The sequence below is a fragment of the Mytilus californianus genome, unplaced genomic scaffold (genome assembly GCF_021869535.1).
Source record: "Mytilus californianus isolate M0D057914Y unplaced genomic scaffold, xbMytCali1.0.p SCAF_8, whole genome shotgun sequence".
NCBI classification, from domain to species: domain Eukaryota; kingdom Metazoa; phylum Mollusca; class Bivalvia; order Mytilida; family Mytilidae; genus Mytilus; species Mytilus californianus.
In genome coordinates, this window is record NW_026262734.1 from 39,030,295 (window position 1) to 39,056,055 (window position 25,761).

The 25,761-nt window shown below is 29.9% G+C and overlaps 2 protein-coding genes and 1 long non-coding RNA gene across 3 annotated transcripts; all 3 read left to right on the forward strand.

The window, feature by feature from the left end:
- Window positions 1-1,121: 1,121 nt before the first annotated feature.
- LOC127712013 (uncharacterized) lies at window positions 1,122-9,354 on the forward strand. The gene is made up of 7 exons (XM_052218170.1): window positions 1,122-1,288; window positions 2,607-2,641; window positions 6,559-6,686; window positions 7,391-7,444; window positions 8,380-8,454; window positions 8,766-8,834; window positions 9,265-9,354. Exons 1-7 carry the CDS (start codon window positions 1,203-1,205, stop codon window positions 9,352-9,354), a joined length of 537 nt encoding a protein of 178 aa, XP_052074130.1. The 5' UTR covers window positions 1,122-1,202.
- A 1,248-nt stretch (window positions 9,355-10,602) lies between these two features.
- Window positions 10,603-11,744, forward strand: LOC127712192 (uncharacterized). The gene is made up of 3 exons (XR_007986984.1): window positions 10,603-10,623; window positions 11,349-11,404; window positions 11,647-11,744. It is a non-coding gene; the product is annotated as an uncharacterized LOC127712192 (long non-coding RNA).
- Window positions 11,745-12,241: 497 nt separating this feature from the next.
- Window positions 12,242-24,638, forward strand: LOC127711200 (cilia- and flagella-associated protein 251-like). The gene is made up of 19 exons (XM_052217174.1): window positions 12,242-12,248; window positions 12,811-12,854; window positions 13,109-13,136; window positions 14,334-14,377; window positions 14,642-14,669; window positions 15,101-15,144; window positions 15,409-15,436; window positions 15,904-15,947; window positions 16,212-16,239; window positions 17,510-17,553; window positions 17,818-17,845; window positions 18,314-18,357; window positions 18,622-18,649; window positions 19,042-19,085; window positions 19,351-19,378; window positions 19,991-20,031; window positions 23,195-23,222; window positions 23,896-23,955; window positions 24,378-24,638. Exons 1-19 carry the CDS (start codon window positions 12,242-12,244, stop codon window positions 24,629-24,631), a joined length of 894 nt encoding a protein of 297 aa, XP_052073134.1. The 3' UTR covers window positions 24,632-24,638.
- Window positions 24,639-25,761: the final 1,123 nt, after the last annotated feature.

Genomic DNA, 25,761 nt, shown 5'->3' on the forward strand with positions numbered 1-25,761 from the left:
GTGACAAAATTGACTTTTGTGACACAAATTTGACCATTCTGACACAAAATTGACTTTTGTGACATGACAAAATTGACTTTTGTGACATGACAAAATTGACTTTTGTGACATAAAATTGTGACGTTACAAAATTGAATTTTGTCACACAAAATTGACTTTTGTGACGTGACAAAAATCACTTTTGTGACACAAAATTGACTTTTGTGACACAAAATTGACTTTTGTGACATGACAAAATTGACTTTTGTGACATAAAATTGTGACGTAACAAAATTGAATTTTGTCACACAAAATTGACTTTTGTGACGTGACAAAAATCACTTTTGTGACGTGAAAAAAAAATGACTTTTGCGACACAAAATTGACTTTTGTGAAAAAAAAAATGAATTTTGTGACACAAAATTGACTTTTGTAAAGTGACAAAATTGACTTTTGTGACACAAATTTGACCATTCTGACACAAAATTGACTTTTGTGACATGACAAAATTGACTTTTGTGACATGACAAAATTGACTTTTGTGACATAAAATTGTGACGTTACAAAATTGAATTTTGTCACACAAAATTGACTTTTGTGACGTGACAAAAATCACTTTTGTGACACAAAATTGACTTTTGTTAAATTTTCACTTCTGTTTAACAAAACTTAATTTTTTCTACACAAAATTGAATTTTGTTAAATTTTCACTTCTGTTTAACAAAACTCAATTTTTTCTACACAAAAATAAACACAATATTGAATTTTGTGACAAAATCTCATTTTTGTATGCAAATTAGTTCACAGAATCCAAACTAAACTAATTTGCATACAAAATTGACTTTTGTCGCCCAGTTTTCAAATTAGGTAACAAAAGTAAAGCCTGTGATACAAAAATGAATTTTGTCATGACAAAATTATTTTTTGTCCACTGAAAGATAATTTTGTATGACAAAATTTACATTAATTTGTAGTATGCTACAAATTTTGTTAAACTGAACTCATTTTTATTGAACAAAACTCACTTTTGTCCGTACAAAATTGAATTTCGAGTACAAAACCACAAGAGTCCCGTTCGGTGCCCCGTATTACCTTTCTACTGAAGATTTTGAAATAAAAAAAAAGTCATTTAATGGCACAAGGATAATAGTTACGCTGAACGGTGCCCACTGGTCACCCTATAAATAGTGCTCTTGTGTGTAGTAATATTGTAGTTCTAACACATGTCTAAAAATAGAAAGCTTAAAATAGACAATTCATCTTTCTATTTAGCAATACACCATAGAGCCTGTCACCGTCTGTATTATCTGTAAGTAAAATTAACATACCGAGCAATTGAATACAATGAATAACACAAACTTAAGCATATTAAGTTTAATTAAGTCATTCGAAGCAAAATAATTGTTTCATCCATTTTGCATGATTTGTCATTTGTGATGACACGTTTTTTTTAAATGTTCGAATCACAGACTAAAAGGATATATTCACCCTAAGACTCTAAGTAGAAGTAGATATAAAAAAAATTCACAAAATAAATAATTCACTAAGGCCGTGTTCACACCAAACGTCGTGTACAGTAAACATGTTTACATTTGGTTTAATGTAATGTACGCTAGTTTCACATTAAATTTGTTCACATCTATACACCTTGTTTAGTTACATGTACATAAGATTTGTTCACACTCGTAAACTATATGTCATTTAAATGTTCATTACGTAGAACCGAATTCAAATTTTCGAACAACTTTTCTACAGTTAATAAACGACCACTTGACTTTAAAAAAGGGGGGGGGGGGGGTGGATTTTTCCACAATTAGATTAAAAAAAAAAATTGAGACATTCAGACAATTATAGAATGAACAAATATTCTGAATCAAACGTTTTCCCATACATTATAGTGTTAAACATGTTAAATATTATATAAATTGGTACCATCGAAAAAAAACTAATTATAAACTTTCGCGCGAGAACTCAGAACCCCTCTCCCTTTTTTTTGAAGTAAAGTGGTTGCTCCTTTAAGAAAGTCATTTTGGATGATTTGCAGTAGTTTAAAGATGTCTCGATTACGCATTAAAAACGTAGGATTGCCATTAGCGTGCTTACAGACGAAGAAAAAGAATTGCTATGTTAAGGATCACTACATTTCTATCTTTTCTGTTTGTTTCAAGTGCTATTTTTTTTTATCCAAGGAGTATTTGTCAAAGGGAGGGGAGAATGTTTTTTTTATTATTTCTAATAGTATTTTAACGAGTCTCAGATACTACACAAACAAACAATTAACCTCCCCCTTTTTCAGTAATGCATTTATAAGTGAATCGCTGTTTGAGTATAAAGACCAGTGGCAAATATTTCTGTCAGTGTGTACGTCTGATCGATTCAGGAAGACCTTTTCAAATGAACTATGTGTTCGGCAAAGATGATAGATGAGTCTTGATTAAATCTTCATGTAAACATTAAGTTTTATCAATGGGAACGCAATTATGTTTAGTTAATGTGTGAGTTACACTAACACAACACCGAGTTTAAGTCAATGTGAACACGGCCTAATCTTATACATGTAGTTGATGATATTGATAATGTTAAGATAACTTAAGCAATGGATGAACTGTATTTTAATATTTTTTAAGGATAATGTTAGCTGTCATAAAAGAAAGAAGTAAAGGTAAATTTTTAAATCAATTCTATATTTATCTTCAAGAAGAAAGGAAATGCTATTGATCTAGTGCCACCTTACAAACGGAAGACAAAAGTTACACAATACAAAGTTAGGGATTTACCTACTTTAGAGGTTTGATCAAGAGTACCAGAAGGTTCCATATTATGACATTTACTTTTAATAATATTTTTCAATGATTTATCTCTTGAGCTTGAGAAGGTTTCTTCTGATGTTATGCTGATCTTACAGTTTTATTTGTCAACTCAACCAGTAACATATTTATATGTATTTATGAATGTAGACATTTGTAATGTTGTTAGCTATATATAGTTGGTGTAATTATATTAAAATGCCATTGAACAGTATTAAGAGTAAGGTCACATTCTAATCGACTTAATCCTTTTAATTCAGGATTTAATATTTATATAATAGTTGGACCGCTCACAGGACAGTGGTATTGACTAAGGTAGCGATAATGACGCGAAGGCGAGGTCATTATCGCTGTCATAGTCAATATTACTGTCCTACGGGCAGTCCATGTATCACGATAATGACCAGTTTTTTTTGAAGAACTATTATGTTTATTTCATTGAGGAACTATGTTTTGAAAATTTTCATTAATTCAAAATGCCTAAAGCGAACTCGAGTAGTTGACGTACGATTTGTATGGCAGAGAGTGAAGACCAGTTGTAGGAATACTCCCATTCATTTTAGTGCAATTTTTCAGTATATAAATACTTAATCAAGTTCTCTTTAATTTTATTATTAACAAAAACAAATAATAAACAATTCAACAAATTAAATATAATATTAAAGAAAGGAACATGTTTTAAAAATGGATAAATCTCTCTAAACAGAGAAACCACGCCCCATTGGTCATTAACAGAGAAACCACGCCCCAACGGTCATTTACAGAGAAACCACGCCTCAACGGTCATTATCAGACGGAAACCACGCCCACCTGTCATTTTCATGTAAAAGTTCGTTAACGACCAGTTTTCTGGTCCGTTTTGTTCTGTTAATGAAGGATGGAATTTATTACTGAAAAATAATGAATGTCATATTACCCCTTTTTATCCAATAAGAGAATCTTATTCTGAACCGATATGAAATAAATAAAATTACAATTAAATTTCAAAGTAGACGTAAACCATAACATAAAACTGCTAGGAATCCAAAAAAATAAAGAGGGAGGGCCAATTTGCCGGAGATTTGTTTCATTCGATAAGATAGGTAAATAATGTTTTAAATAGCCCGATAGATGCTAATTATAGTACAAGAAAATACGTCACATTATTTATTTTCATACCTTGAACAGGTATTCCTACAAAAACAAGGCCAAGACTATTGTTTTTTAATATTGATTTTATTTTATTATTAACATCCTTTATGCGAGGTGCCATACCATTTAAATTGTCAAGGAGCCAAATAATATCGAACTAATTCAAATCGTGATTTTCTCATTCTGAATATGTATATCTGTATTTGTCCTGGTCTTTTAAGGTTTTATCGTCTATAAGATAAGACAAGAAAATACATGTACATGTATATAAAATTAAAACCGGAGAACATCTTACATCAGTTGGTCATAGATCACCCTGTGTTACTACTTCATGTTTTATTGCCTTTTCTGTAATTTTAACAAATCGGCCCTTCGTTGTGATACAGATGCAACAGCTTCTTGATGTTTTACCTACAATCGCGATTTGTAGTGTAATTGATTTGTTCTGTTATGTTGTTTTATTTTTCTGATGAGTTAGGTACCCGTGTATAGAAGGTGGTAAAAATTTCAGTACTAGTATCTTTACAGTTTGTGATTTGGCGACAAAATTGTTGTTGACTGCATTTGTTACATATAATACCATGTTCAAAAAAGGTTTCAACGAATTGTTTTTTGTTGTTATGAAACTTGTATACAATGGCCTTATTTTAAGTTATGTGTATATTACACCCGCAACATGTAGGCTTAATTTCTATAGAATTAATTCTCGTGTTATTGGTTATGTACAGGCACCTACATCAATTTGACGGCAGTTGTCCCTTGGATATACGTAATAATGTAAACACATGAATAGAAAGTAATTCAAGAGTATGGACAGTCATAGGATTGCACACAATAAGCGATACATTATTTTTCTTTGATACACGTAAAATTATATACTAGTAAACTAACTGAATAGTCAAAATGAACCAGAATGACTCTATGAGTCAAGCAAACATCCGAAAAAATATGATAGAAACTTTAAAATTTAATATAACAACACAAAAAAATGCAAAAGTTCTGAGCGAGGTTCGAACCCTTTCTTCAAATTCATCATTTATTAGTAGTTCTGTGCTCTAATGGTGGAGCTACGGCGATTCTGATCATTATGACTCTTATTTAGAAGGTATATCGGTACAATTTATCGATGTTACAATTTTTTCTTTAAAAAGTTGTTTTTTATGTAATAAGGACACACTAAACCAATTTCATTTTTGAAGTAAAAAGTAGTATGAATAACAACAGTCATAAAAAGCATAACTTTTTTTTGGTTTGAAATGTCCTTCTTGGGGGATTCCCTGTTTTTTCCACATAAAAACACCCGAAAATCCGGATATTGGATTTTCATAATTTTTTAGGGTTAAATTAACTATTGATCACACATATCATACTATATGTAAATCGAGATATTGATCAAAAAGCATTTTTATTTTTTGTTTTTATAGTAAATTTTATTCTGTCGGCACTTTTTGAAATTGGCCCTTCTGTGAAAAAAAATCCTCGGCATATTGGCCCTACCTCTTTCTTTCGTTGGAAAATTAAAATTACCAAACTCTGTGCAGTAATTGTGTGCATACTAACATCATATCTTCCAGATTAAACAATGGTTACCTTTGGTCACCCTTCATATATATTGAAACTGGTTACTTCCTAACGCCATACACGTGACAGATATTGTCTTTCGTTTGCTGTCGGCAGTTTACATAGATATAGATTTTGAATAAAGATTACATCTGGTCGCCATAGAGATTTATTGACTGGTGCCCTCTGGTCACCTTTCACATATATTAACTTTGGTTACCTCTGGTCACCTAACACAGATATTAACTTCGGTTATCTCTGGTCACCCTACTCATATATTGACTTAGGTTGCCTCTGGTCACCCTTCACATAAAATGACTTTATAACCTCTTTTCCTACTAAGTTATTGACCTGAGTTACCCCCGCACAATTATCAAACTTGTTAACTTGTAGGCAGTTCACACATATACAGATTTGGGTTACATTTGTCCCCTACAGATTTATGGACTGGTGCCCTCTGGTCACCCCTTCCCATTTATTGACTTTCTCTACATTTGGTCACCTTACATAGTAATTGACTTTTGTAACCTGTGGTCATCTTACACATATATTGATTTTAGTTAACTTTAGTCAGGTGACAAAGTTATGAACTTTGGCTAGCTCTGCGACATTTAAACAGATATATATTCTTTGATTAAATCTGGTCACCCTACGCATATTGTCTTAGTTAACATTCGCTTACCTTACAAATATATTGACTGGTTACATCTTGTCGCCCTTCACTGATAGTGACTTTGGTTGACCTCTGGTCACCCTACATAGTTTCTGACTTACTCTGCTAACCCTACACATATGTTGATATTAATTACCTCATGTCATTCTGTAACTTGTAAACCTTTATTACCTCTTTGCAATTTAAACGGTTATAGACTTAAATAATATGGCACCTATTGTTTATATAATATTGACTGCGGCTACTTCTGGTCACCCTACCCAAATATTGTGATCTTCTGTGCTAAACAAGATTGCACTTCTGTTTTCGTAGAATTCCAAAATTTAAAAGAAACTTAATTGATGTCATTTGTTTCAGGTATTATTATTTGTATTACTTTGATTGTTAAAAATGATTATTTATTTAAAGCATTTTTGGAAACTATATGGGATTCATGGAAAGGAAATGCTGACGAAAAGTTTGGTACGGTGTATGGGAATGTTCTTTACGTATCGGATTTAATGAGCTTAAAAATTGAGGAGGAGTTGAATGATCAGGTAACAGTACTAATGGTTTAATTTATGTAATAAAGGTTAAACGTTTTCAAAGATCTTGAACTCTCCTCTGAAACTACTGAACCAATTCCAACCAAACGTAAGCTTAATCATCCTTAGGGTATCTAGAATAAAATTAAATCTGACATTGGTGAAAAGGTTCATTAGGTAAAGCATTTTCAGACAAATAAAACTACCCATTGTTTGGTTGATGCCACTAAATTGCTAATTTTTGTGACCCCTTAAAGAGTTACTGGCCTGTAAGTAATTGTGTTTTCTTTTATGCCAAGAAATATAGTCACTATGGCTTAATAGCATATTGGTTTAAAATGCATTGTTTTGCCATTGAAGAAAATATGACAGATACCAAAAAAAATTAAATACCAATTTGACAATGTAAGCACTACTTTATTTCCATTGAAAAGCAGAAATAATCATTGATGAAAGATTTAACAACAAAAAAAATGCAGGTAAGTCATTCAGGTTTTTGGAGGTCTTTTGATTTTATTTAGTTCTATAAAATGTACAAGGATTTTTTTAAATAATCTGTCTTAAACTGATAACACAATCATGGTACTTTATGTTATGTGTTATCTTGATCAAACTTGTATGTCTTCACCTTTGTGATATTTAGTTTTGTTGATGGTTTCCTTTGTATCATACTGATTGAAAAGATCTGACCTTATCATTTTCTTTTTTTTCTTCAGATAATTAATCTTTATTGTAGTGTACTGCAAAAACGGACGGATCAGTGTGTACAGGTAAACGAATTAAAAGTATTTATTTAATAACCGTTTTATCATATTTCAGTGCATTTATTTTAGAGTTGACTGATTTTTTCATCGGCTACTTTAAAGCATGCTTATTTTTTTGTAACTTCCAGGATCAATTCATTTAATTTCGCTTTTTCTACATGATCCATTCCTCCATTAAGGGTATCTGAATTATCATTCTAAACTTGTTTTATGCATTTTTTATTCATTTCCAATTTCACCAAAGTAAACTGTGTATTGTAAAAGTTACTTTCGCACCCACCACCCTTTTTGCAGAGAATGAAATATTTGTTCCACTAAATCATCTTTTATTTTTTCCCTTTTATATAATTTAAGGTCTTTCTACCTTTCGGTTGAAAGACTTTTAGCTTTACTTAAGGATTATAATTATTATCATTATTTTGATATTATTATTTATATTTTGTTCGCCTTTTTTAAGTTGAGCTATTATTTTTAACAGATGTAGCTTTGACTTTGTTTTATATGATATCGTACAGCTTATGAGCTTTCGCCATTGCCCTAACGAAGACTTTTTACTCTCATTAATAGAGTTACCTCCCCAATCTCGATTTTGCGTGTAGATACATCTACTGCGATATTTTATTAGTTTACTCAATTACTCGTTACACCCTTATGATGTCATATATTATTTAACCGAAGCTATCTGGATATTCCTTATAAGAGTTATATCCCATTTGGAATTGTCGTTAAGGAAATATATGCACAACTCATTAACTATGAGAAAAATGAATTTACTTTTATTCCTCGTATTTTTGATGGGTAATTTCATACTGACTTTGAAGAAGTATTGAACCAGGCAAGAAAAACCTTATATTATTTCACGTTCCGATGTAATAGAAACAGTTAAATAAATCCAATGTTCTTGTCACACAATTTGTTTTATACATATTTCCGTTTTCCAGAAAGTGTCCCGTGCAGATTGTCTGATTCTGACCTCAATTTTTGAAGGGAGGAAAAGCGTAACTTGGTTTAAAAAGGTATAATACTATATAATCATCTGTTATAAACTCTTTTTATATAAGTGCTTTTGATTTACACATAGATTACTCTTTTTACAGCTAAAAGCTGGATATTACCAATTCGCCTTTCACGTTTTAACAAAATAATAAGACATTCTAACATATTGATGATATATGTAAATTATCAAATGATAAATAATAAAACAATATGCTAAATATTGTATTGTGTATGGTATTATATTGCTGTTTATAAAATGTATTTAATGTTTCATCGGTCTTTTTTTTATCAGTTTGCAAGTTAATAATAACATTTTACAATACTTTTTTAGGACGATATACAACAGTATGACACTGTCATTGGGTGCATTAATGACGGGAAGTGTCATTGGGTTGCTGTGGTAGGTTTATTTGCTCAATTAATGTTATTAATTACACTATTCAGGCATTTTTCCATGAGGTTATAAGTTAATAGAAAAATGAGTTGCAAGAACAGCATTTCAGACATTTCGTTGAGTTTTTAGTCATGTTAGTTGTTCTTCTATAACTTAATTCAACTTACTTGACTTAATATATATATTTTCTCATACATTTTTCCAACTGATTTTGCACTCATTTATATGAAAGCATTTATACTGCATGGAAATGATAGTTAGAAAAGAAATATCAGATATAAAATATTGGCTTCTTCGTATAGAATATTATCAAATATTTGCTTCTGAACATTGAGCAACAACCAGTAATTAAGCAAAATATTTATTTGTTTATAAATGTTAATGTAAACAGATTTAAGTATGTGAAATTAAAAAGAGAGAATAATTTTTGTTTCAGGTTATGGATGTCCAACACCATATTGTGACAATTATGGACCCGCTCAAAATATCAAAGAAATTGAGAACATATGAAAAGAATTTCAAGTAAGATTGAAACTGTAGTTACATGACAGTCGTTTATTGCTTTAATGCATGTGATTTGTTTCAAAGTAAATTTTTATTTCTGTGTTTGATATATATACTTAAAAAAAAGTTTATTATTCTGAAATTTTCAGAAGTGAGTCACAAGTTATAAGGACAAATCTAGAGAAATATAATTTGTTAATCTAAAATGAAAATTACTTCTGGCTGATACTGGAATTGAACTATAATTGTATTATTGATTGCACAGCTTTGTAAATTGAATATAGCAGTAAGAACTGAAGACCAGTTATTTTTTTCCAAACGTTGTTGATATCAACTTTAAAACAGCTGCAATTATTTTTTTTCCTACATTAGAAAGGTTGGTCAAATGAACGGTTTTCTATGGAATGTGCAATATCTCCTTAAGTATCATACATCTAGCTAGACATGTAAGTTCTATGATACAGTCCGGGGTAAGGCAATGGCTGGCATTATGGCTATAGCCAGCTTGACTTTTTAATATATATCAATTTTAAGTAACACATTTTTCTTTTCATATTATATTATGTAGCTATTTCACTAAAAGCAGAGATCTTGGTACATGGACAATCTGTACAGCAGTTGGGTATCCTCTGCAAAATGATTTTAGCTCATGTGGTGTTTATTGTTTGAAGGTACATAAAACATTGGGCTTTGCATGTATGAATTGAGAGTTAATAAATGAAAGTTCAATTGAAGCTTGAATCTTAAATCAATGGTATATATATACTAATAAAGATCACAATTTTGCACGTAAAAGACACCCTTGTTGATTTTGAAAAAAAGGCAGAATCGTACAAACAAGATGAACAAAATATTGTTGTAAGTTGTAAACAACTTGTTTCCCAAACCTGTTTATTTAAATATGTGTAAACAATAACTTGGAATATATATCATGTAAACTATTTCAGTAAAATCCGCAAAGCACAAAGGTTGTGTGAAATTTAACCAAATCTATGATTTGCATAAATTACTTTAAATGTAATGGAAAGAAAAACAAATAAATATGTGGTACTTTTAATTTACCTTTTGTAAAAAAAACATTTTTATATCATTATTAGGCCTACATGAATCATTTCAGTAATTTAAACATTCAGATTTGAACAGGCCATAGAAAATTTACAAAACAATGTGTACATTTAAGAATTATTTTTTTAGTTCCTCGACCGATACCTAAGTAAGACAGATACATCTTTGGAATTAAACGTCCAAGCTGAAAGATTCACAATTAGCAGTGAAATTGTTCAAGCTGTGCGTAAGTAATCAATAGAATAAAAGCATTTACTAATAGTACCGTATGTTATGTAAATACTTAATATCTTCTTGCTAGACAATAAGTGAATCTAATAAAAAGGGAATATGAATTTTAACATGTTCAATAATGTGTTTGAAATCCTTTTCTTTGATGTTTATCTCAATTCATTGATGATTTGTTTTTAATTTTATCTATTGTTTCTGACCAAATTTCTTTACGCTATAAATGATGTATTTATGTTTCTTTAATGTATTATTCATTATTGATATGTTATACTTAAAAATGTAGTTTGGAAATAATAGCTTAATAATTCCGGTTGTTTTCTGTAATAATTTCTCTCTTTTTTCTACAGCTCAAACTGTACTTATTTTTATGATATTCTATGTCTTATATATGTATGATAATGTGTTGTTGTCAAATATTACGATCTTATTAATGGAAATATAAACATGGAAAGTAGATGTTTAAAAATCAACTAGTTTTTGTAGGTCTAATTAAGTTAGCCGATATATTTATGCGATTGTCTTCTTCATATAAACTGCCGCTGTCATCAATGAGCATCACCATCATAATTACCATCTACGGGAAGGAACGTAAAAAATAACATCAACCAAGTGTAAACATTTTCAATTTTATGACTTATTATCAGCTGCTGCAATTTGTGATTTGGAGCAGAAGAATGTTGTTCCTAATTCATGTTAACATCTATTTCTATTTTACTATAGAAACAAAAGGTGCTGTTATGACATGCTTCTTGTGTGCTAAAGAACCAACTAACATGGTAAATATACATTTATAGATCGTTGATGTTCAACTTAACAGGGTGCTTTATTATTTTTATTGCTTATTTAAATACGTTTTATGGTTAAAATTGATAATTTTTTAACAGAACCTTGTGATATTGTAGGTTAGAATATAAATGGTTTTTTTTATATCAATTTGATGAACTTTCACTAATATTAACATTTTTCGCAATAACTACATTAATTCATAGAATTTGAACATGTCTATTAAATATTGCAGAGAGCATGTTCATGCTGTAAAAGGAATTTCCACAAAAAGTGTATGACTCCAGGACTATGCAGTCTGTGCTCAATTTTTCCACCTGGTGAGTGCAATAGAAAATTCTACCATTTCTATTTTTTTTTAAAGTAATACAATGAAATAGAATTTAATTTGCAAGGACAAAATGCGATATAACAAAATTGTAGAATGATCATTGTTCTTCCATTTGTTCAATAATTCTATAAGTTGCGTTTAATTTCATAACAGAAGTCGACTTATTAATTTTTGTAGATATATTCATGTTGATATTTCTTACATTTTTTATAGATTGCACTAAATGAACTTATTCTAAGATATCTTTGAAATCCAAAGATTTGTTGTTCTCACATTCAGACTCACATGGTAAAGGCAGACGTTTAATGTTCCCCCTCATGACTTAGTTGATTAATACAGAATGACGCTGGCATAGGTACCGTTTGCTTAGTGCACACTACTTTTTAAGTCTTCTTTAAATATTGTCTTTTCAAATGATTTTGTTATATAACTTGTCAGTTTCTTGTTTGCATTGTATAAGCTGTTGGATTTTATTTATTTTTTTGTTTCTTATATACAGATGTATGGTAATGTATAAAATACTGTGAACTTTTAGTTTGGTGTGCTTTATCCTAAATCTGTACGCTTCAAATATAATCAATGTGTAGTCAATATGCCACTACTTTTACATATTATAGTTCTCACTTAATGTTCTGCTTGACACAATAATTACAATTTCCTTATTTATTATCTCTGCTGTGAAGTCATGTATCTTTATCACAACTTCATTTCTATCCTGTATCAATTTTACATTACATTATAATCAATGATAGATAAACATAAATGCATGCAGAAAAAATAATAAAGCATGCTTCTGAATTAATTCCTATGAATATATATGATTCACACAGTTTTCGCTAGAAGTAAGTTCACGTTAAGCTATTAATTTTTTTATGTTTCACCCACACTTATTTAAAAGCACTAAATGGTTCGTGTTGTTCAAGGTAATCTATACTTGACAGAGAGGTTACCCTTTTTTTATATTGCAATTTAATAATTTGAGTATATATTTTTACTCTGAATTGTACTGACTTTAAAAATATTAACCTTTAGTTTCTCTTCATGGATTTTGTTTATTCTTTTTTTTAGAAAAAGTTAGACATTCAAAGAGAGGAAAAAAAGAACAACAACAGGTTTGATATCTATAATTGGTTCATCAAGACTACAGATGATTGTTGCATAACATTTTAAATGTTTATTCATTGAAAACACTTTACCATCGAATTTTCTTCCTGATCATCTAAAAAAAATGAACGAACTTGCAAAAATTGTCAAGAACATTCACAATTAAAAATCGGGTCAATTTATGCTTGTTCTCACTTGATACTTCTGAATAAATCAATTGATTTCCTTATACAATTATTATATTTTTATCTTCTTTTTTCAGAAGTCCATACAAATTTTAGATGAGAATGGTATGTATGCATTTAATTTGTTGATTAAATCAATTAATATGATGGATAATACCTTATGCAGATTTCAGATTTTGTTAACTCTGATCAACTAATGCAAATATTGAATTTGGTTACCTCTGGTTATCTTATGCAAAAAAGTATTGTATTACCTCTGGTCAACCTATGCAATTATTGGATTTGATTACCTCTGTTAGTTTATGCAAATAGCGGCTTTTGTTACATCTGGTCAACTTATGCTAAAATAGTATTCGGTTAACTCTGGTTACCTTCTGCAAATATTTGAATTGTTACCACTGGTCACCTTCCGCATATAGGATTTGGTTACATCTGGTCATCTTACGCATATATAGGATTTGGTTACCACTGTGTACCTTATGCAGATAATTGATTTGGTAACCTCTTGTCACCTAATGAAGATAACGGATTTGGTTACTTCAGGTCAACTTATGTAAATATTCGAATACGTTCATCTAGTCACCTATGCTGATATTGGATTTGGTTACCTCTGGTCACCATATGTATTTATTGGATTTGCTAGCTCTTGTCACATAATGTAAATATTAGGTTTTGTTACCTCTGCTCACCTTACCGCGATATTGCATCTGAATACTTGTGGTCACCTTGAGAGTGGTTTGTATGCATTTAATTTATTGAATTAAACCTTTAATATGATAGATATGTACACAAAGTTCATATAATGCTGCAACTAATATTCTTTTTGAACTTAAAACTTGCAATCGTTTCTGGTAATGGCCACTTAGGCTTAGTTGAACAAATAATTTTTTGTTTCTTGATTACCTTACACAAATATTTAATTTTGATTACATGTGGTCATTTTTACCAGAAATTAGATCTGTTAACCTCTGTTTGCCTTACTACAACGGGGTTACTTCTGGTCACCTTATTCATATATTGGATTTGGTGACCTCTGGTCACCTTATGTTAATAACGGGTTTGGTTACCTCTGGTCACCTTATTCATATATTAGATTTGGTTATCTCTGGTCACCTTATGGAAATACTGGATTTGGTTACCTCTGGTCACCTAATGCAGATTTCAGATTTGGTGACCTCTGGTCACCTTATGTTAATATTGGATTCGGTTACCTCTGGTCACCATATGCATATTTTAGATTTGGTTATCTCTGGTAATTAACATTTACATACAACTAGTTGATGTTTTTCATTTCATTTGTAGAAAGTTTTAGACAATCAAAGAAAGACAAAAAAGAAGAAGAACAGGTTTGATATACATTATGGATTCAACAAGAATATAGAATATTATTACATTAAGTTTAATATACGGATAAACTTTACACATTGATCATTATATTTCATGATCATCTACAAACAAATTAAAGAAAAATCATTGATCTTTCAAACATTGCCAAAAACACTGACAGTTGATAATTAAATAAAAATAATACTGATCCTCATTAGATATTTTTGGATAAATAAAATTGAATTTACTAATACAATTATCATATGCTTATCTTCTTTTTTCAGGAGTCCTCAGAAAATGTAGATCAGAGTGGTATGTATGCATTTAATTTATTGTATCAAACTTTTAATATGATGGAAACATACACTATGTTTATATAATGCTGCAACTATTATTCTTTTTGAACTTACAACTTGCAATCGTTTCTGGTAAAATGGCCACTTAGGCTCGATTGAACTAATCATTTTTTTTGTTTCTTGATTACCTTAGACAAATATTTAAGTTGATATCATGTGGTCATCTTAGCCAGAAATGGGATTTGTTAACTTCTGTTGGCCTTAATATGCTAGAATGGGGTAACTTCTAGTCACCTTATTCATATATTGGATTTGGTTACCTCTGGTCACCTTATGTTAATATTGGATTTGGTGACCTCTGGTCACCTTGTGTAGTTTTCAGATTTGGTTATCTCTGGTAAATAACATTTGCATACAACTAGTTGATGTTTTTCATATCATTTGTAGAAAATTTGAGACAATCAAAGAAAGACAAAAAAGAAGAAGAACAGGTTTGATATACATTATGGATTCAACAAGAATATAGAATATTATTACATTAAGTTTAATATATTGATAAAACTTTACACAATGATCATTATCTTTCATGCTCATCTACAAACAAATTTAAGAAAAATCATTGATCTTTAAAACATTGCCAAGAACACTGACAGTTGATAATTAAATAAAATAAAACTGATCCTCATAAGACACTTTTGGATAAATAAAATTGAATTTACTAATAAAATTATCATATGTTTATCTTCTTTTTTCAGAAGTCCTCAGAAAATGTAGATCAGAGTGGTATGTATGCATTTAATTTATTGTATCAAACCTTTAATATGATGAAAACATACACTATATTTATATAATGCTGCAACTATTATTCTTTTTGAACTTGAAACTTGCAATCGTTTCTGGTAAAATGGCCACTTAGGCTCGATTGAACTAATCATTTTTTTTGTTTCTTGATTACCTTACACAAATATTTAAGTTGATATCATGTGGTCATCTTAGCCGGAAATGGGATTTGTTAACTTCTGTTGGCCTTAATATGCTAGAATGGGGTAACTTCTAGTCACCTTATTCATATATTGGATTTGGTCACCTCTGGTCATCTTATGGAAATATTGGATTTGGTGACCTCTGGTCGCCTTATGTTAATATTGGATTTGGTTACCTCTGGTCACCTTATACAGTTTTCAGATTTGGTTATCTCTGGTAAATAACATTTGCATACAACTAGTTGATGTTTTTCATATCATTTGAAGAAAATTTGAGACAATCAAAGAAAGACAAAAAAGAAGAAGAACAGGTTTGATATACATTATGAATTCAACAAGAATATAGAATATTATTACATTAAGTTTAATGTACCGATAAAACTTTACACAATGATCATTATCTTTCATGATCATCTACAAACAAATTTAAGAAAAATCATTGATCTTTCAAACATTGCCAAGAGCACGGACAGTTGATAATTCAATAAAATAAAACTGATCCTCATAAGATACTTTTGGATAAATAAAATTGAATTTACTAATACAATTATCATATATTTATCTTCTTTTTTCAGAAGTCCTCAGAAAATGTAGATGAGAGTGGTATGTATGCATTTAATTCATTGTATCAAACTTTTAATATGATGGAAACATACACTATATTTATATAATGCTGCAACTATTATTCTTTTTTAACTTGAAACTTGCAATCGTTTTTGGTAAAATGGCCACTTAGGCTCGATTGAACTAATCATTTTTTTTGTTTCTTGATTACCTTACACAAATATTTAAGTTGATATCATGTGGTCATCTTAGCCAGAAATGGGATTTGTTAACTTCTGTTGGCCTTAATATGCTAGAATGGGGTAACTTCTAGTCACCTTATTCATATATTGGATTTGGTTACCTCTGGTCATCTTATGGAAATATAGGATTTGGTGACCTCTGGTCACCTTATGTTAATATTGGATTTGGTTACCTCTGGTCACCTTATGTAGTTTTCAGATTTGGTTATCTCTGGTAAATAACATTTGCATACAACTAGTTGATGTTTTTCATATCATTTGTAGAAAATTTGAGACAATCAAAGAAAGACAAAAAAGAAGAAGAACAGGTTTGATATACATTATGGATTCAACAAGAATATAGAATATTATTACATTAAGTTTAATGTACCGATAAAACTTTACACAATGATCATTATCTTTCATGATCATCTACAAACAAATTAAAGAAAAATCATTGATCTTTCAAACATTGCCAAGAGCACGAACAGTTGATAAGTAAATAAAATAAAACTGATCCTCATAAGATACTTTTGGATAAATAAAATTGAATTTACTAATACAATTATCATATATTTATCTTCTTTTTTCAGAAGTCCTCAGAAAATGTAGATGAGAGTTGTATGTATGCATTTAATTCATTGTATCAAACTTTTAATATGATGGAAATATACACTATATTTATATAATGCTGCAACTATTATTCTTTTTGAACTTGAAACTTGCAATCGTTTCTGGTAAAATGGCCACTTAGGCTCGATTGAACTAATCATTTTTTTTGTTTCTTGAATACCTTACACAAATATTTAAGTTGATATCATGTGGTCATCTTAGCCAGAAATGGGATTTGTTAACTTCTGTTGGCCTTAATATGCTAGATTGGGGTAACTTCTAGTCACCTTATTCATATATTGGATTTGGTCACCTCTGGTCATCTTATGGAAATATAGGATTTGGTGACCTCTGGTCACCTTATGTTAATATTGGATTTGGTTACCTCTGGTCACCTTATGTAGTTTTCAGATTTGGTTATCTCTGGTAAATAACATTTGCATACAACTAGTTGATGTTTTTCATATCATTTGTAGAAAATTTGAGACAATCAAAGAAAGACAAAAAAGAAGAAGAACAGGTTTGATATACATTATGGATTCAACAAGAATATAGAATATTATTACATTAAGTTTAATGTACCGATAAAACTTTACACAATGATCATTATCTTTCATGATCATCTACAAACAAATTAAAGAAAAATCATTGATCTTTCAAACATTGCCAAGAGCACGGACAGTTGATAATTAAATAAAACAAAACTGATCCTCATAAGATACTTTTGGATAAATAAAATTGAATTTACTAATACAATTATCATATAATTATCTTCTTTTTTCAGAAGTCCTCAGAAAATGTAGATGAGAGTGGTATGTATGCATTTAATTCATTGTATCAAACTTTTAATATGATGGAAACATACACTATATTTATATAATGCTGCAACTATTATTCTTTTTGAACTTGAAACTATCAATCGTTTCTGGTAAAATGGCCACTTAGGCTCGATTGAACTAATCATTTTTTTTTGTTTCTTGATTACCTTACACAAATATTTAAGTTGATATCATGTGGTCATCTTAGCCAGAAATGGGATTTGTTAACTTCTGTTGGCCTTAATATGCTAGAATGGGGTAACTTCTAGTCACCTTATTCATATATTGGATTTGGTTACCTCTGGTCATCTTATGGAAATATAGGATTTGGTGACCTCTGGTCACCTTATGTTAATATTGGATTTGGTTACCTCTGGTCACCTTATGCAGTTTTCAGATTTGGTTATCTCTGGTAAATAACATTTGCATACAACTAGTTGATGTTTTTCATATCATTTGTAGAAAATTTGAGACAATCAAAGAAAGACAAAAAAGAAGAAGAACAGGTTTGATATACATTATGGATTCAACAAGAATATAGAATATTATTACATTAAGTTTAATGTACCGATAAAACTTTACACAATGATCATTATCTTTCATGATCATCTACAAACAAATTAAAGAAAAATCATTGATCTTTCAAACATTGCCAAGAGCACGGACAGTTGATAATTAAATAAAATAAAACTGATCCTCATAAGATACTTTTGGATAAATAAAATTGAATTTACTAATACAATTATCATATACTTATCTTCTTTTTTCAGAAGTCCTCAGAAAATGTAGATGAGAGTGGTATGTATGCATTTAATTCATTGTATCAAACTTTTAATATGATGGAAACATACACTATATTTATATAATGCTGCAACTATTATTTAAGTTGATTACATGTGGTCATCTTAACCAGTTCGGATTTGTTAACCTCTGTTTGCCTTAATATGCTAGAATGGAGTAACTTCTAGTCACCTTATTCATATATTGGATTTGGTGACCTCAGTTCATCTTATGTAAATACTGGATTTGGTGACTTCTGGTCACCTAATGTTAATATTAGATTTGGTGACCTCTGGTCACCTTATGTAAATATTGGATTTGGTGACCTCTGGTCACCCTATGTAAATATTGGATTTTGTTACCTTTGGTCATCAAAACATAAGTCATGTTATGTTTTTTATCATTTGTAGGAAACGTAAGACAATCGAAGAGAGGAAAAAAAGAACAAGAAAAGGTTAATATGCATTACTGGTTCAGCAAGGCTATAGAATTGTATTGCATATTACATTTAAAATATTAATAGCACTCAACAGAATGATCATTGTCTATCCTGATCTTTTAAAGAACAAATCTTTGAAAATCATTGACCTTGCAAACATTGCCAAGAGCATTGACAGTTGAAAATTTTGTCAATTTTTACTTATCCTCATAAGATAATTATGGATAAATAAAATTGAATTTACTAATACAAATATCAGATGTTTATCTTTTTTTTTTAGAAGTCCTCAGAAAATGTAGATGAAAGTGGTATGTATGCATTTAATTTATTGTATCAAACCTTTAATATGATGAAAACATACACTATGTTTATATAATGCTGCAACTATTATTCTTTTTGAACTTAAAACTTGTTATCGATAGCTGTAAAATGGCTTTTTCGGTTTGATTGAAATTAATTATTTTTGGTATATTTAATTGGCTGCATATGGTCAACTTTCCCAGATATGGTATTTGAGTACCCTAAGCAACCTTAAAATGATATAGAATTGTGTTAACACTGATCACCTGAAGCAGATACTGTATTTAGTTATCTTTGGTCACTTTCTGTTGTTATTGGAATTCTCTTGACAGTTGACACCTTTTGCAGATTTCGGATTTTGTTATTCACTGGTCATTAAATTTTACAAAAATTGGTCATATGTAGTCTTAGATGTATGATCGTTTGAATTATTTTACATTTCTTATTTCCGGGCCTTTAATAACTGACTATGCGGTATGGACGTTGCTCATTGTTGAAGGCCGTACAGTGACTTATACTTGTTAATTTCTGTGTCATTTGGTTTGTTGTGAACAGTTGTCTCATTGGCAATAATACCACAATTTCTTTTTTAAATGTTGAGTTTTTTTTATCATTTGTAGAAAATGTGAGAAATTTGAAGAGGGTGAAAAAAGAAGAACAGGTTTGTATATATCATTGGTTCAAAATATAGAATACTATAACATTATATTTACTATCTAAGTAACACTGAACAGAAAAAATGTACATTATCTTCCATGATCATTTAGAAATAAATCTTAAAAATAATTGAATTTGCTTGCGTTGTCAAGAGCCGATAATGAAGTCAATTTATACGTATCTTCATTAGATCCTTTGGATAAATCAGTTGATTTCCTATACGATTATTTAATATTTAACTTCTTTTTTCAGAAGTCAACAGAAAATGAAGATGAAAGTGTATTTATTTTTTTAGTATGATGGATAGGTTCATTACGTCTATATGATACTGAAACTAAATTTCTATTTAAACTTACAACTTGTTATCGATAGCTTTAAAATCGCTACTTAGGTTTGATTGAAAAATTTCTTTTTCTCTTTGGATTAACTTAGAAAAATATTTAATTAGCTATAAGTGATCAATTTTATCATATATGGTATCAGATTATCTCTAGTGATCTTAACATGATATGGAATCGGATTACCATTGGTCATCTAATGCAGATACTAGATTTAGTAACCTCTTGTCACCTTATGCAGATATTGGATTTGGGGACCTCTGGTCACCTTATGCAGATATTGGATTTTAGGACCTCTGGTCACTTTATGCAAATATTGGATTTGGGGACCTCTTGTCACTTTAAGAAGATATTGGATTTGGATAAATCTGGTCACCTCATGCAGATATTGGATTTTGGGACCTCTGTTCACCTTATGCAGATATTGGATTAGAGTTCCTGGTCACCTTATGCAGATATTGGATTTGAGGACCTCTGGTCTTCTTATGCAGATTTCCGATTTGGGGACCTCTGGTGACTCTATGAAGAAATTTGATTTGTTATATATCTGTTCACCTTATGCAGATATATGATTTGGGGACCTTTGGTCACCCTATGCAGATATTGGATTTGGGAACCTCTGGTCACCTTATGCAGATATTGGATTTGAGGACCTCTGGTCACCTTATGCAGATTTCAGATTTAATTAACTCTGGTCATCAAAACATAAGTCATGTTATTTTTTGTTATTATTTGTAGGAAATGTAAGACAATCGAAGAGAAGGAAAAAAGAACAAGAACAGGTTTGATATGCATTACTGGTTCAGCAAGACTATAGAATTGTATTGCATATTACATTTAAAATATTAATGATCTCAACAGAATGAACATTGTCTATCCTGATCTTTTAAAAAACAAATCTTAGAAAATGCTTGAACTTGCAAACGTTGACAAGAGCATTTAAAGTTGATTATTAAGTCAATGTATACTTACCCTCATTATATTATTTTGGATAAATCAATTGATTTCCTAATGTAATCATTATATATTTTATCTTCTTTTTCAGTCACTAGAAAATGTAGATAAAAGAGGTATGTATGCATTAAATTTGTTAAATATAATTCTTATTTATGATGGATAAGCGCCTTGTGTCTATATAATACTGCAACTATTATTCTATTGAAACTTTAAACTTGTTACGAATTTTGTGAAATGGCATTTAAGGTTTAATTAAAAAAAAACATTTTTCTTTTGGGATAACCTTATAAAAATTTAAATTGGCTACATGTTGTCAACTTTACAAGATATGGTATATGGTAACCTCTGGTCATCTGAACAACATATAGAATTTGGTTACCTCTGGTCACCTTACGACGATATTGAATGTGTTTACTTACCTCTGGTCACCTTACGACGATATTGGATTTGTTTACCTCCGTTCATTTCATGCATATATTGGAAATCTCTGGCCACCCTATGTATTATTCGAATTTGGTTATTTCTTGTCATCAATATTTACCTACAACTGGTCATGTTGTGTTTTTTTATCATTTTAGAACATGCTAGAAAATCAAAGAGAGGGAAAAAAGAAGAAAAACAGGTTTGATATACATCATGGGTTCAACAAGAATATAGAAAAGTATTATATATTACTTTTAATATTTTATTACAATTACCAGAATGAACTTTGTCTACCATGATCATCTATAAAACAAACGTTAGAGAATGATTTAATTTGCAAACGTTGCCAAGAGCATGTTCAGTTGATAATTGATACTTATCCTCTGTAGATATTTTTGATAAATCAATTGATTTCCTTATACGATTATTGTATTTGTTATCTTTTTTTTCAGAAGTCACTAGAAAATGTAGATGAAAGAGGTATGTACGCATTTAATTTGTGATATATAATCATTATATATGATGCATAAGTACATGAAGTTTTTATAATACTGAAATTATCATTCTATTCTAACACAAAACTGGTTATCATTTTTTGTTAAAACGGCTACTAAGGTTTGATTGAAAAGTAAATTCAATATTCTTTTAGAATTTCCTTACAAAATTCTTAATTTTGGATACATGTGGTCATCTTCCCAAGATATGGTATCTGGTAATTACTGGTCACTTTTAAAAGATATAATAGGGTTTTGTTACTGTTGGTCACCTGATTTAAATATAAGTTTTGGTTACCTAAGTTTATGCAGATATTGTAATTATCTGGTCATCTTCTGCATATTTCGGATTTGGCTTCCTCTGGTCACCTTATGCAGATAATTGATTTGGTTACATCTGGTCATCTTATTCATACATGGGATTTGGTTACCTCTGGTCACCTTCTGTAGATTTCAGATTTTGTCACCTCTGATCACCTTATGTTGATATGAAATATGGTAACCTCTGGACACACTTACGCAAATAAAATTTGTTTTATTTAGTCTTTTATAACAGAAAATGAAACAATTAATGTTAATATAAATTGCAAAAAAATATCAACATTTACATTTGAATGGTTCATGGTTTTATTTCTTTTCATTAGTAGATAATGTTAGACAACCGAAGATCCAGAAAAAAGATGAAGATCAGGTTAGATATACATTCTTGGTTCAGGGAGAATATGTTATATTGTTATATTAATTTCAATATATTAATAACCATTAAAAAATGTACATTGTCTTTCAGAGTCGTCTAAAAAACAAATCTTAGAAAACAATTAAAATTTCTTACTTTGTCAAGAGGATTTTTACAATTGATTATGTAGACAATTTATACTTATCATTATTAGATAATTTTTGATAAATCAATTGATTTCCTAATACAATCATTATAATTTTTATCTTCTATTTTTAGAAGTCAACAGAAAATGTAGATGAGAGTGGTATGTATGCATTTAATCATGATGGATAAGTTCATTAAGTTTTATGATACTGAAACTATCATTCTTTTTGAACTTAAAACTTGTTATTGATATTTGTAAAAATGCTACTTAGGTTTGATTGAAAAGTAATTTCATTTTCCTGTTGAGATTACTTTACAAAAATATTGAATTGGTTACATGTGGTCAACTTAACAAGATATTGCCAATTTCATCAAAATTGAATGGGCAAGATGTGGCGCCATAGTTAAATTTATGAACATTGAAAAAGGTGACAAAAAAGTAGGGATATTGACCAAAATGAATTATTTTCCTATTTTAGAATGATATATTTTTAAATATGAAGCATATAATAGTTTTTGTTATACTTTATATAAAGAAAACAATTGAAGTTTTTAATATACTTCTTCACAGGGCAGGCTTTGGAGTTGACTGGCTCAACCCCCAACCTAATTTTATTTAGGAGATATTGGGGTAGAAAAATGTCACTTTGTTTCTAAAAATGGTATCATAATGATCAAGACATTGATATTATGTAGTTATTTTGTACACAAAATCAATGCAACCACCAGGAATTAATTACCGAAGATAACTAGGATTACATTTTATGATTAAAGTAATTGTGTTTTGATTGGTTTCTTATCAATTATCCTGAATAATACTCTTATCTCAACAGGTACAAGTGAGACGACGGATTGGAATGAGATTACTTCTTTTGAGGAGTTTAGGATTGCAAGTATGTACATTATATTTTTTTTATCATTTGCATACCATGATCACCAACAATCTATATTTCACCTCAACAATCATTATATTTAGCACTTCATGGATTTGGATATGAATCATTACTTGTTTTATTATTGTCTTTCCAATTACTTTTTATGAATAACAAAGCTAAATGTCCTGTGTGATGACTGTACCTTCACATTTTCAGGAATGGCTTTTATCTGTTTAGTAACAACCTATACATATACTAGTTTGATATTTACTTGGTAATTTTATACATTTAGAAGCTCCCTGTATCATTTATTTTTACATTGTGCCTTAAATAATTCAAGTCATTGATTTCTTTTAATAGGCTAACAAAAACACAATTTTAAGTTTCTCATTAATCTTATCATAAGGGTTCATGATTATTTTCCAATTTATTTTAAAAAGACATTAGACCTGTGAGAAGTAGACTACAGTCAATGAAAACAAACAAAACGGAGAAAAGAATGATTTATATGGTGAAGGGAGATGAAATCACGGCCAGAGTCCAGGGACCAGACAGAATGTCAGTTCACCAGATAGGTGATTACTTGACAATAGGGAAATCAAATACTACTCAACAAAATCGAAAGGAACTTTCAAGACTAGTCAATTTGATTCCAAAACCAACAAACATAGTGCCACCGATCACATCAGCCTAGTCCATGTTAACAAACGGTAAGACTTTAGTGAATACACTTGATTCTCAAAGAAAACAGTTTATGCTGGTTAAAACACATAAATTGATGATCTCGTGTTTTTTTAAGCATTGATTGATTAGAAGGTAAGGAATGGTGAATGGGTCGAAAGGAACAATCAAACTGAAATTTGGAGAACAAACTGACAAAGCTGAGCAAAAAAATTAAAAAAAATGATGGAAAGTCAAAAATGCAATCATTATAATTCAATATAGAAAAAATAAAACTGAGCAACATAAACCCCATAAAAAACTAGGGTGGTCTCAGGTTATCTATATTGGTTAGCAGATCCAGCTTATTATGTGGTGCCCATAATATTGTTCATGCTTGAGTTTATGATCCCTTGGTATATAACTGTATCTTTTGAAATCATATGTCTACTGTGAATCATATACATGTCGCTTTGCCAATCTGTAAGACATTTTTTTAAGTTGTAAGAACTTTCATAACGGTGCTTAATATGTCTTATTACATATATTTATCAGCTTAACTGCAAGAAAAGATCACAACTGTATTTCACTTCATTTTCAGGTGATGTTGACTATCAAGTTCAATCTTTAAACACTTTGACCGAGGCTCTTGTTGACAAAGAAGCAACCAAAAAGGCTGTATGCAAAAAAATGAAAGGGACATCTGCCCAAAAAAAGGGTGACATTGAAAAAACTAAGTAAGTGTTTGAGGAGAATTCAATTGTTCAGATTTTATGAACATTGGATTTATAATGGCTACAAAGGCAATCGTCTTCTTGACATCTTTATTACATACTAAGAGTATGGAATAAAATACACAATAGAAAATGCAAACATCTAGATTAACATGAAATATATAAAACATACATTTTCCAAATACCATGATCATTATGTATTTATCTTCTCAACAATCAATTATAAACTGAGTTCTCATCTATTCAATTGATTGCTTATCTGTTTCAATAATTATTCTAGACTAAATTTGTGACAAAATTCAGATCATAAATTCATAATCAAGTCTATAATGCAATCTATCTTTTTACACTCGAGGTCTATATATAGAAAATGAACAATTGTGTTAAAAGCGAATGGAAATGTGTAGTTATCATTTTAATATACAGTCAA